Source organism: Rhododendron vialii, chromosome 11a (assembly GCF_030253575.1).
Source record: "Rhododendron vialii isolate Sample 1 chromosome 11a, ASM3025357v1".
Taxonomy (NCBI): Eukaryota; Viridiplantae; Streptophyta; class Magnoliopsida; order Ericales; family Ericaceae; genus Rhododendron; species Rhododendron vialii.
Genome location: NC_080567.1, coordinates 36,746,036 through 36,758,313, shown reverse-complemented (window position 1 = coordinate 36,758,313; position 12,278 = coordinate 36,746,036). Strand labels below are relative to the sequence as shown.

Sequence of the window (12,278 nt, the reverse complement as noted above, 5' to 3'; positions counted from 1 at the left end):
TTGCAGCTATAGTTTAAATATTAAAAAGGGAGTTTTCACATGGATTCGATGTCTCGCTGTGATGAAACATTTGAGGTAAATGATCAAAGAAAGATTTGAGGTAAATGATCAAAGTTTGAGCTACCAATAATTAACTACCAAACCGTGTCAATTTCATTGCGCACTACTGAATAGTCGTGTGTTTTGTTCTTAATTAGGCAACGTCAAAATTAAAATTCAGAATGCTGTAGTACAGATGCGTGTGGAATTTCAAAAGGATGAGAACAAGAAAAGTAAATAATTGTATAGGAGAATGGTAAGGTAACAAGTAGCTAGCCAAATGTTAAAAGAAAATGAAAAAGGTATAACAACATTACACCTCACAAGTTGAATTTGCATGGGCCCCGCAAGTAAAATACTAATCCGTGTAGTGGACAAAAGGGTTATCTAAATTTTAAAATGTAGAGCAACTCATAGGATAATCAAAAGATTGCCGTAGATTTCAAGTCTAGGAGTGTTTCCTTGGGCCTTAGAAGGAGGAAAGAAACTCATAGGAGCTTCAAGGGAAAAAGGAAGATGGGAATTGGATATGTTTCAAGGAGCATATTCCTTTGTCTACTGCTTGTGATGGTAATCTCTAAGCTGTGCTTGATTCACTCCTTTATCTATTGCTGTTCTTCTTGTTCTTGCTACTTTGATAAATATACTTCTACGAAACATGCAAAACTTGGAATTCTTTGAGGTTGTTCGGTAAAGGTTTTGAGGGAGGTTTTCGGGATAATAAGTGGAGATAGATAGAGATGGGAGTAACAAGTGGAGAGAAAAACGAGGGGTTATATCTGGGAACCCCAAGTGACTCTAACTCTCTATGAAATGATGATTGCAGATGGAGAAGTTTGAACTCAACTCTACAACAGAATTAGACTACATACATTTTTTTTTTTTTTTTCAATTTCAAGAGAATTCAGACCAAATGAACGATTCTAAATACGATCATTGGATTGAACATTTAAACAACTTGTTCTCATATTCTAATTGTAGTTTGAATGAATTGGATGCTTTCTCACTTATTTTTTTTTACTAGGACGATGCTACGGATATAGAACTTGATAAAATGCTAGTTTTTGTTGTGCAGTGCTATAATGGGAACAATAAGATGAATGCTACAAGACACCCACTGAATGAGGATATCCCTATGGATACGAACGTTCTACGACTCCATAGTATGGATGCTAATGAAAAATATCATATGGCGCATGGTCATGCCTATCCATCATCACACATGGATCACATGGACCCTCAACTCATGGTTTTCTTCTTTATAGAAGACCTAAAGGTGGGAAAAGAAATTCCAGTTTACTTCCCAAAGAGAGACCCCTCTACCTCTCCTCATTTCCTACCCAGAGAGGAATCCGATTCCATTCCTTTCTCACTAGAATCACTCCCAAACCTTCTTCAAATCTTTTCCTTCTCACAAGCCTCTCCACAAGCCAAAGCCATGGAAGATACACTTAGACAATGTGAGATGAAACCAATAAAGGGAGAGTCCAAGTTATGTGCCACATCCTTGGAATCGATGCTTGATTTTGTAAATGAAATATTCGGATTCAATTCCCAATTCCAAGTACTATCCACTACCCACTTCACAGAATCAACAACACTTTTGCAGAATTACACTATCTTGAAAAAACCCGAAGAAATTTCAGCTCCAAAAATGGTGGCATGTCACACCATGCCTTACCCCTATGCAATTTTCTACTGCCACTACCAAGAGAGTGAAAGCAAGGTGTTCAAGGTATTGCTAGGTGGTGATAATGGAGACAGAGTGGAAGCTGTTGCGGTTTGCCACCTGGACACGTCTGAGTGGAGCCCAGATCACGTGTCCTTTCGGGTGCTGGGGATCGAGCCAGGGTCCAAACCAGTCTGTCATTTCTTTCCAGCTGATAATCTCGTGTGGATTGCATCCTAGTTTGATCGTAGTCTTATTGTTGAGTGTGATCATTCATTCTCTTTGTTCTAGCATCTTACTAGTGCTTGTGTCCATTGAAACAAATATCGTGTTATGCTAAGTACTCTGTGATCAAGAGTGTAATATAGTGAAATAATCCGGATCATTGGGTACGACAACATATGGCCTATAGAAATCAATCTTTTCGTATTTCCCTGAAGAAATAGTTTCATACCAAAAACTGCTAACTTTGCTTTCCTTTTTTGTTTTCCATTCAGCTTCTTCTACCGAATAAGCCGTATTTGGTTTCTACCTGGTATAATACGATGACTCATTGAGTTATGTTTCCTGAGTTAATCAAACCACTGGAAATGCTGAGTGGAATTGTGGAAACGATGTTCTAAGGAAGGCCTTCACTTTTCACCTAGAGTACCAAAAAATTGAAGACATCTTATATGACTGGTACCATTAAGAAGACATCTTTGAATACACAAAAATACGGTCACGACCAGTTCGCATGAAATTCCAAAGATAGAAGACAGAATATAGGAGAAATAGGATTCATGTCGCCGAACACAATGGATAGGGACTCAATGCTCGGTTTGGTTAGAAGACAGAATATGACTGATTCCATCACCAAAAGTTGGAGATGCACAAGAAACTCAGTAGTCCCAAAAGAAATGCAACAGACATCATCATCACAGTTGGGAAGGTATCATTGTCTTACACAGAGATTTGTTGAAGAAATGAAAGGCATCACGAAAAAAATGCTACTCTATACATGCATAGAGGAAGCCAAAGCCAACAAGGCTAGGGATCCACTCAATTCAAGCCTCAAAATTCTCTACAAATACACCTTAATGGGTGCAAATACACCTTCATCAACGGATTAAGAACAATGAAAGCTAGTATACAAAATCAAACAGCGGAAGATTAGAAGAGACCTGTCTGTTACTATGGCAATGAGATCGATCCCATCAATTCCTTCCTTCCATAACTTCCTCTGACGAACGAACCGCCACATTTTCTCTCTCCCCACCACCTCCCTTTCCCTCGGAGGAGCGAATTTGTATTCCGTAATGGAGTGGACATGATCAAGTTTGGCCAAGTCTATTTTCAGAAAAATAAATTTGACAAAATCATCTCCGATTATGTACCAATTGATATCCGATTAACTCGATCTTCAACACAGTTTATCTTCTTGAAAATCTCTACAACTCCAACAGTCTCGATCAAGAAATGAACCCTGCACGAGTTTGCAATTTTACCAATTAGACTTCGTAGGTCTGGAATGAGTTCTTTAAAGAGACGCGTCGTCGTTTTCAATGAAGTGGGTTTCATCAAGTGTGGCCAAATCTATTTTTACAAAAATAAATCCACAAGAATCGTCTTCGATTATGTATTGGTTGAAATCCGATGAACATGATCTTCAAATTGAACATTTTCGATCAATAAATAAACCCAGAACGAGGTTGAAATTTGCCAATTACATGTCTTGTAGGACTTCTCAGTTTGGAGATGCGAAGTCTGAACGAAATTCGACGACTCGTTTTCATGGATCTCCATCGTTTGAACAGGCGTGGTCCGAAGAAAACCCGGTCGACGTCCTTTCAGTCGCCCCAATGGCGAGGAAGATCGTCTCTAACAGTTCGTCGTCCCCATTTACTCTCTCTCTGAGCTCTCTCCCTCCGTGTATGCATATTTTATCTCACTACATCTTCAGTCACAAAAGACCGTCACTGCAAATTGATTCTGGCCAATCACATTTCAGGTATGCAAAATCTCAATTGCTGATGGTGTTAATGTCTACACGAGATCGATGGCGATTTTATGAGGTTGAAGTTGCAAGGAGCATGAGACTCCTGTCCAAGTTGGGTAACGAGAATGAAGATGGGAGTCGAGCATTGTTTAATGGAATTTTTTCCTGAAGTAGTTGCAGTGGAACTTAAAGCTGACAAGGAGACTGGCCTTGAGCAGAATGAAGAATACATAGAAAAGGTAATAATACATAGAAAAGCTGACAAGGAGCACTAAGTGTGGTTTTAACATGTTTTTGAACCAGTTGATCGTTTTCGAATTTCCATTTTAGAAATCATGCTTTCTGTCCAGATTCGTAGGGGTATCAGGATGCGTATCTGTATTGCTCATACGACCATGTATTGGTCTCGGTCGATATAAAAGTATGACAGTAAATTGTATCAGCTGATGTACTGAAATATCGATATTGCAAGTCCAACATCCTTGCATGCCAGTTTGTTGGTCGATATGATACTTTATTTATGTGGGCCGTAATGAATGATCGATCATTCCATTTCTTTCCAAAATCATTCTAGCATACAAAACACAACCTCAGAGTGCAAGTGCCTTTCACTAGGCATGTGGTGTAAGATAAGTCTGGCTTGATTATCTTGTGGAATTGAAAGCATCTTCTTGTTTCATAAACAGTACTATCATCAGGTATGGTAACATGAAACAGGTCTACTAGTAAGTCTGGATGTAATGCGCAAGCAATGTCTATTCTGGAAAACACTTGAATAGGTCATTGCCACTGTTGTTGTCTGCTTCCGGACACATATGAAGAATTGGATGCTTAACATAGGGATAGAGCAGGAATAATTATACCACGAATGGAAGCCATTAAAGCCATTGGCAAGCACAGATGACTCACAAAATATCTTAGACCCAGTTCCAGAGTTTCTAGCATCAGGGAGAGGCTGGAAAGAGGCTGCAAAACGCTTTATAATCTCTTTCCTCAAAATCTCTAATTAAGCCTTCCTGTTTCCAAAACTAACACTGAACATCAGAAAATAAATGCACAGTTATAATTGGAATATGTGTTAGTGTACAGAATATGATGATGGCTGCACCAAGAGCCAAGGCTGGTAGGGAAAAATATACCCAGGCGGTGTTTTTTCAATATTTTAGAACTTCGTAGAGATGATCAGTTGAAGGCCAACGAATTCTAGCAGAGACAAACTACACTCTTTTTCTGGTAAATGTCACATTTTATAACCAACCAACTCAAAAAACAAAGTATAAACCCACAATACAAGTACCTATACAAAGAAAACAGAACCTCACAACAACCAAAACTAGGGGACAGCAGGCCCAAGAACTCTACTTGATGTATTCCGTTGGCTACGTAGCCAGAATTGCTTCCAAGTACAGACTCTAAGTCTAATTTTATCGTCAATTCTTGCTAACACATCATCAGACCTTCTAGGACTACCACCAAAAACACTCGTAGTCCTCTCAATCCAGACGTGATAGACCCCAGCAGCCAGAGCCAACTTAACAGCAGAGACCTAAAGTTTTTTCCTCTGCAGAAGCCAATAGCTCGATTAATTTCCATGTCCGATGCCTCATCCCTCCTTTGAATCTGAAATCTGTGTAATATTGCCTCCCAAATACTGCTGGAGAAGCTACACTCAAAAACAGGTGTTGCAAAGTCTCATGGGACACAAAACACAAACAGGCTCAACCCATACCCCATCTTCTAAGCCTGAGACAAAATACCTTTGATTGGTATTTCCCACGATAAAACAAGACATGATTTCAAATTTCAACTAAACATACACTATTAATCACAACCTCCCTCAGAAAAGAGGCATATATATCAGCTCCTTTTGTGCCTTACTATAATCGGGAACCTTAGGCCTCAATTTTTTGGCTCGCCGTGGCTGTGATAGATTATAGCATTTGGCCTTGTATCGAAATCCTTTCTGAAGTGGTCCATGTTTACACTACCAGAAGATGAGTGCCATTTTTTGATCTTCTCTTTGGATGGAGATGACGGATCTAGATGGAGTACCAGTTGTTGAATTGACTCAGGCATTGGCTCGCCTTTCATTATGCTATTCCAGTAGTCTGTTGGATCTTTTCTTGCATCACAGAAGCTGGAAAACTGGCCACAAGCAAAAGAAGAAGGAGAATTCACAGGAGTGTTTGATTTTCTTATTGAAATAACATTCAGGAACTAGAATGAGATGCTTGATAAACTCTAAACAAGAAGGATTTAAATAAACATAGCTACATGTATACACAAATTGATATCATATACATATATATATATATATATATATATATATATATATTTATTTATTTATTTATGTACATATGCATGTAATTTGACAATAAGGCATGGCTTTCCAGGAAAGCAGAGTGCTTACCAAGAAAAGCAAGGAAAGGACGAAGAAGGCAGATAGAGCTCTCATCTCTTCCTCCCTTGTTGGAACCTACACTTGCTTTATTTTGTTGGACCATTTCAATCTCTGACTTGGTTTTTATAGACCATTTCAAAGAGGCCATATTGATATAGTTTTGTGTGTATTTAAGGGTGATTATGTCATGGTCCTTGGTCCATGTCAAGGATTCGTAAATCGTTACACTAGGTTTGGATCTCGGATCATAAAATAAAAGTAGCTTCTTCACTATATCATCTTATCTCTCCATCAACCTTTTCGTTCTCCTCCATGTATCCCTATAAATCCATGATCCAAACACCGCCTCAAGCAAAAGACTAATGGTACAAGCAGAAGAAAATTTATGAGATGATATGGGTACTGTCATTTCGAAGCAGAGAACTCGGTAAAGATGATTCCTTCACTTTTTTTTGTGTGTGTTTTCTTTCCTAAGATTAGTATCCTCCTTAATAATTACCAATATATTTTTGTAAGCATAAATTAGGAAAGCTGGAGCTGGTATTCCTTTTAGAGGTTGCTTATACCAAATTTCAATAGTCTTAGATTACTATACTTCACCTCATCTGGACATTTGGTGAACAGGTGTAGTTTAACGTGAAAAAGACATGGCTGCCATGGAGATCCAATCCTCTCCATTCTCTCTCATGTATGGTGGTCAAGGCTTCAGATTTAAGGGTTCAATCCCTCCAAGGTCTCATATTCGAAAGGTGCTATCTAACTCTTGTGTTGCCGGTCCATAGAAGACTTTGCCTCAAGTTTAATAGGTCCCTTGCGAGTGGACGGTGGAATTTGTCTCCTAGGAACAAGTCAATGTGCGCATAAGCACACTTGTCAAAAAAAACATTTCTATTGTATATGATCCAGTGAACTCTTTGGTGCAAAAAAAGCTCATACAAAACTTATTTTAACCAAGCCAAACAGAGCCTTAAATGCATTAGCAGACAATATTTATTCAACCGTAGTCTTCATCTTCGGCATTTGACTCTTATTCCGGAGTGAGAATGCTGACATGAGTAACGAGATGCTCTGAACTTTTAGGTACGCTGGTCATTTTTATTTTTTTTTTGTTAATACAAGTCTGGGCCGTGTCTTAATCCCAGTGTGGCTGATCATCCTCTCAAACCATGTATTAGTTAGTGACAAAGCCAGCTGAATAGATACACAAAAGTGTTTTTGGCCATATCAGAAACTAACAGTGAAACTGGATTCCATTGATTTGCAACCGCAGAAGCCGCTGTGTCCGATTGTTTTACTAGAAACAACACAAATAGTAAGCTCTAGAAGGGATGGTTACTCCCGTTGCGTTTGGCTCTTATGTGGTCATGGGTTCGAAGCGTGCCGACGCCTCCTCGCTCCCGTTTGAATCTCATGATCTGCCTATTGCCTTCTTGGTTCTTGGATGGGGCGGTGCACACTTATAGGTTTTGAGTCTCTTTCATGGGGGCTTGGTGTGAGTCATGCCCAAAGAAGGACCGTTACATCTGGTCACCCCCCTCCTTCACCCTTTTAGATTAGAGAAAAAAGTGAAGGAACCCACCTCTAATGCCCCCCTATAATGACAACGTGTTTCATTAAACCTCTTTTGTGCCTCTTCACATGTTGCCTTTACTGTACTATTAGGTTGCAACTCTTGGTGTAATCCATTGGCTACAAGTTGACACATCAAACGTTTTGACTTAAAGAAAGATGTGAAAGAGGGACGTTGGAGTGATCCTATATGCTCTTTTCTCCCCCCTCTATCTCAATCACGCGCATGCGCACTCACACTACAAACGATTGATGTTTTAGAGCTAGTTCAGCCTTGTGCTAAATTTCATGCTAAAATCATATTTCGCATTATTTAATTGCAAAACACTCTCCACTCTTGGGCCGAATGCGATGCCAAATTTTGGCAATGCCGTTTTAGTGTCAAAATTGAGCATCAAGGTTTGTAATTGCTAAACTTGTCACATCATCTAAGTCATTCATTACATCGGTAAAAGAGATGAGTTTAATTTCATGATTTGGACTTGAAGTTGTGCCAAAATGACAGCAAATGGGTGCAATAGTATTGCTACTTCTTGGCATTTTGATAGTGCACCAAGCTAAAAAATGACTTGGGCAATACCATTTCATTGCACCAAGCTAAAAAATGACTTAGGCAATACCATTTCATTTCGTACAAGGGGACTTTCTCTGGGGACTTCTTGATGACACGTATTTTAGAGAGTTTAGTCAGCTAGTTTACTTGGCCACAATAAAATAGAATCTTTCTAGTGCTTATCAATATTTCCTCCCATGATTTGTGATAGGAAGGGCTTTGTCAAGATTAGGGCACATGAAAGGGACATTGGCTGTGGGTGTTTGACTTCATAGAATTGGATTTTTGTGCTATGAGCTAAGATACAGTTTGCAATAAGAGAAGATTTTGGATCGTGTTCGTGGTTAGTGTGTTGAGATGGAACTGAAATGTGAACAAGAAAAGGGAACAGGGACTCTGGGACTCTGGGACCTAAGATGTCCCAGGACCTGAAATTAGGAGCTTGCTCCCTCTAATGTTTCAAGTCAAAACCTCCGTTATGGGGACAAGTCATATGAGACGTTGTCTCAATTTTCATTTTAGGTCCACGCTATTGACCAGATTTCAAAATCGGATCCATTGCTAGTCCGCAACTGGATTGATCAAAATTATGTTATCTAAAAATATTAGTAATCTATATATGACATTCTTGTAAAAACCCAGCCCAGTTGATTTGCTATCCTTTAGTCTAATCAAGTGATTTAAAAAATTAACCTCAGTTATACAATAACTCGTTGGAATCACTTATATATTACTTCTACTTGTTTCCCGATGTGGACTAAATTGGGCCTCACAATTCTTTCAGGAAGAATAGTTCAGAATTTAGGTTGATGTTACAATTGCACTTGGTGCCTTTGTCGGCAAATTATATTTTCAACCACCAGAAACGGAAATGATATCCTCCATTGAGGCATTACTGTTTATGACATTAAAAAATGCATCTATTTCTACAACTGGTAATGATATATTTCTTGATTTTTCCCTAGATAATAACTACCCACCACCAGATTCAATTAAGTAACTTATGTTTGACAAAGATATGTTTGGCCGGCTGGATATAATTGGTCAGAAAAAGAGGAATTTTTTCTGTAGGTTATCTCAGTTTTAATGTGCTAGATTCCTTAACATATCCTTTCCTGTTACAAATGCATAAATCTGATTGGTTTTGGGCGGTTGACTCGTAGAACTAGACAAGTATCTATCAGTGGCCTAAAAACCTATTACAAAGTAGGAATAGTTTGCTTCTCATGTTCGATTTTTTTTTAGTAACTTTTGAAGCCATCTCACCACAACGCGCAAGCATGTGAAAAGATTGTGGAAAGAGCTGTAAGGATTAATTCGAGGTACACGCACACTAACCTAGAACACTCTGCATAAAAATAAAAAATAAAAAGAGTAGCAAAAGCAAAAAAAATTGTCAACATTAGGGCACATGAAAGGGATTGAAGGTCAAAAAAAGGGGGGAAAGATAAAGAGAAAAAGTTTGCAAGCACCTTATTATAAAAAAAAAATTAAAATTAAAAAGGAAGTCTAGTAGTTTATCCTGTGGAGAGCTCTGTTTGGTTCGACCAATTGGAGAAAGCAACAAACGTTAAAAGAAAATGAGGAATTTGATAACGTAGTGATTAGCTAAGCATTTTCAATTGTCAAAGCAAGGAGAGTAATAACTGATTAAATTTTGGTGTGTTTGACTTCATATTTATGGATCGGAAAAGTCCAGGACAACAATTTGTTTAGAACCATACGATGTATGTGTGTATGCGTGCATCGAATAGTTTCGAATACAACTCTTTCCATAACTGTGTTCCTAGCAATGCTCTTTTGGATTTGTGTGAGCCGCACACATTAACACATTAACGTGAATGTTGTGCATGCATTTTTGTGCTTGGTTGTAAACTTTCTGAACATTTAGTAACCAAACCAAACCGAGCCTTAAATCTCAATCAATTGTGGTCGAATCCGTGTTTTTCATCGAGCTCTATCGAGAGCATCGTCTTCCGTAATATCCAGTAAGCCTAAATCCTTGCGCACTATTGCTTCTAAGGTCAATTTCGATCTACCTCTCCCCTTAGTGCTATCATCTACGGGAGACTTTCCCAACATTTATTGCTCTTAGAAAATCTTCTTCGGCTGATCTCAACTCCATAAGGACCATAACCAGTTAAGTTTTATAGCTCTGTCCATTCCATTTAGATCTTGGGGAGAAGATAAAAGATGGGTTATAGAATTGCCTCTTTCAGTTTCCTCTTCCATGTTCTACTACTTGTTTCCCAGGTAACTCTACATTTTTCTTAGGACCCTTTTATCCTTGTTGGGGGTATTTCTTTCATTGTTCTTCACTTCTTAGTGTTTTGATTTCTCTCTATTGTTTTTCTGCCTGTTGTTTTTTGTTCTCATCTTCCCCTTTCTCGTTAGATTAACAGAAAACATTACAAATTCCACAACAAAAAAGTGCCACTATTTCAAGATACCATACCTATATCAATCCATTGTATAATTTGTATTAGTCTTGATCCATCGCGGCTTCGTACTTGAGAGAAAGTTCATTTTTTTCCCAGTCCGGGTTAGAGAATCGTCGAGAGAATCACGCAGAAAATGGCAAGGCCAAAAAGAATAAGATACGACACTAAACTCTCGTTTCTTTCGTTCCCCCTCGTCAAACTTGTTCCTTCGTTAAAACCCTCTATAAATCCATGATCCAAACACGGCCTCAGAATCGGGCCGTGGATGGTTCTTGTTGTTTTGAATGCAAAATTTCCACAAGGATTGTTTTGTTTTGGTTGGAGACTAAATGAACTGCTGTGGTGTGATTATAGTACTGCTGCACCCATTCAAATGGCTCCAGGGAGATTAACAAAGAGATGCATGATCTGCAACAAGCTGCCATAGATGAGAACATTTTCTTCACTACCAATGACCTGAAAGTTGGAAAATCAATTCCCATATATTTCTCCACAAAATCCCCTTCCACCTACCCTCATCTCCTGCCTAGGGAAGAATCTGACTCAATTCCTTTCTCCTCATCCCAACTCCCAAATCTCCTTGATTTCTTTTCCTTTCCCAAGCACTCCCCACAAGCCAAAGCAATGGAACACACCCTGTCCCAGTGTGAGCTTCCACCCCTCAGAGGAGAGACAAAGTTCTGTGCTACCTCCCTGGAATCCATGCTCGACTCAACGCGTGGCGTCTTCGGGTTGGGAACCCAGTTTAGAGTCCTGACCACCAAGCTCCTCTCGAGGCACACTGCAGCTTTCCAAAACTACACAGTTTTGGAAAAGCCAAATGGGATCTTGAGCCCTGAAATTGTGGCATGTCACTCCATGCCCTACCCTTATGCAGTTTTCTATTGCCATGTCAAAGATGGAGACCACAAGGTGTTTGAGGTTTTGCTGGGTGGGGAAAATGGAGAGAGAGTGGAGGCTCCGGGTGTTTGCCACGTGGATACATCTCAGTGGGACCCCGATCACGCGGCGTTTCGCATGCTCGGGACTCAGCCGGGGGGATCACCTGTGTGCCATTTTTTCCCAGCTGATAATCTCATTTGGGTGGCATCACCTTCCGTTCTCTAGTTTTGTTATTTGACCTTGGCATTATCACTCATCATTGTAATCAATTTGAGGCAAGGTCTATCAGATTTTGTTGGCATTTATCCAATGGTTTCATTTCCATTGTTCAGTAATGTGGTTTGAGAGTTATTAAAAAAAAGTTGAACTTACTAGCAAGTTGCACTACTTGCTTTCATGTAATGCTGTAACGATCTGCTCCAGCTGATCTGTTTAACTCTTAGCCTAACTACATGACTTAAAAGATTAGCCTCAAGTTAATAGTAGCTGATCAATCTTTTACTTATATTTCACATCTTTTTCCACATTTTTCTTGATGTGGGACTATTCCTAGGCGGGTTCTCACATTGCCTTCACAAACGCTAATACGCAAGCGACGGAATTTCCCACGTTCACAAACGCTAATATGCAAGCGACGGAATTTTCCACGTTCGTGCCGTGGGTTGTAGTTACATATTCATTTGCTCCCTCACCCAATTGAAATTGTTCCTTCTCTAATTCAAAATGAAAAAGCGAAAGAGGGGGAA

The 12,278-nt window shown here is 39.3% G+C and overlaps 2 protein-coding genes across 4 annotated transcripts; both read left to right on the top strand.

The window, feature by feature from the left end:
• Window positions 1-274: 274 nt before the first annotated feature.
• On the top strand, window positions 275-2,168 carry LOC131307903 (BURP domain-containing protein BNM2A-like). The gene is made up of 2 exons (XM_058334643.1): window positions 275-609; window positions 1,115-2,168. Exons 1-2 carry the CDS (start codon window positions 556-558, stop codon window positions 1,946-1,948), a joined length of 888 nt encoding a protein of 295 aa, XP_058190626.1. The 5' UTR covers window positions 275-555; the 3' UTR covers window positions 1,949-2,168.
• A 1,249-nt stretch (window positions 2,169-3,417) lies between these two features.
• On the top strand, window positions 3,418-11,926 carry LOC131307902 (BURP domain protein USPL1-like). 3 transcript variants are annotated; one of them, XM_058334641.1, is made up of 3 exons: window positions 3,418-3,619; window positions 3,699-3,925; window positions 11,005-11,926. In XM_058334641.1, exons 2-3 carry the CDS (start codon window positions 3,812-3,814, stop codon window positions 11,755-11,757), a joined length of 867 nt encoding a protein of 288 aa, XP_058190624.1. In that variant the 5' UTR covers window positions 3,418-3,619; window positions 3,699-3,811; the 3' UTR covers window positions 11,758-11,926. The 3 variants fall into 3 exon arrangements, 2 of the variants coding, with proteins under 2 accessions (XP_058190624.1, XP_058190625.1); XR_009194248.1 differs by lacking the exon at window positions 11,005-11,926 and adding an exon at window positions 6,080-7,157 and having other exon boundaries at window positions 3,418-3,925; XM_058334642.1 differs by lacking the exons at window positions 3,418-3,619; window positions 3,699-3,925 and adding an exon at window positions 10,144-10,462.
• The last annotated feature ends 352 nt before the right edge of the window (window positions 11,927-12,278 follow it).

What these genes read in the sequence shown, in the direction of transcription:
- LOC131307902 (XM_058334641.1), top strand. Translation starts at nt 3,812, where the DNA reads ATGAAGATGGGAGTCGAGCATTGTTTAATGGAATTTTTTCCTGAAGTA. An exon ending in ATGAAGAATACATAGAAAAG is followed by an intron (nt 3,926 to 11,004) that starts GTAATAATACAT and finishes GTGTGATTATAG; the next exon opens with TACTGCTGCACCCATTCAAA.
- LOC131307903 (XM_058334643.1), top strand. Translation starts at nt 556, where the DNA reads ATGGGAATTGGATATGTTTCAAGGAGCATATTCCTTTGTCTACTGCTT. An exon ending in TTTGTCTACTGCTTGTGATG is followed by an intron (nt 610 to 1,114) that starts GTAATCTCTAAG and finishes TTTGTTGTGCAG; the next exon opens with TGCTATAATGGGAACAATAA.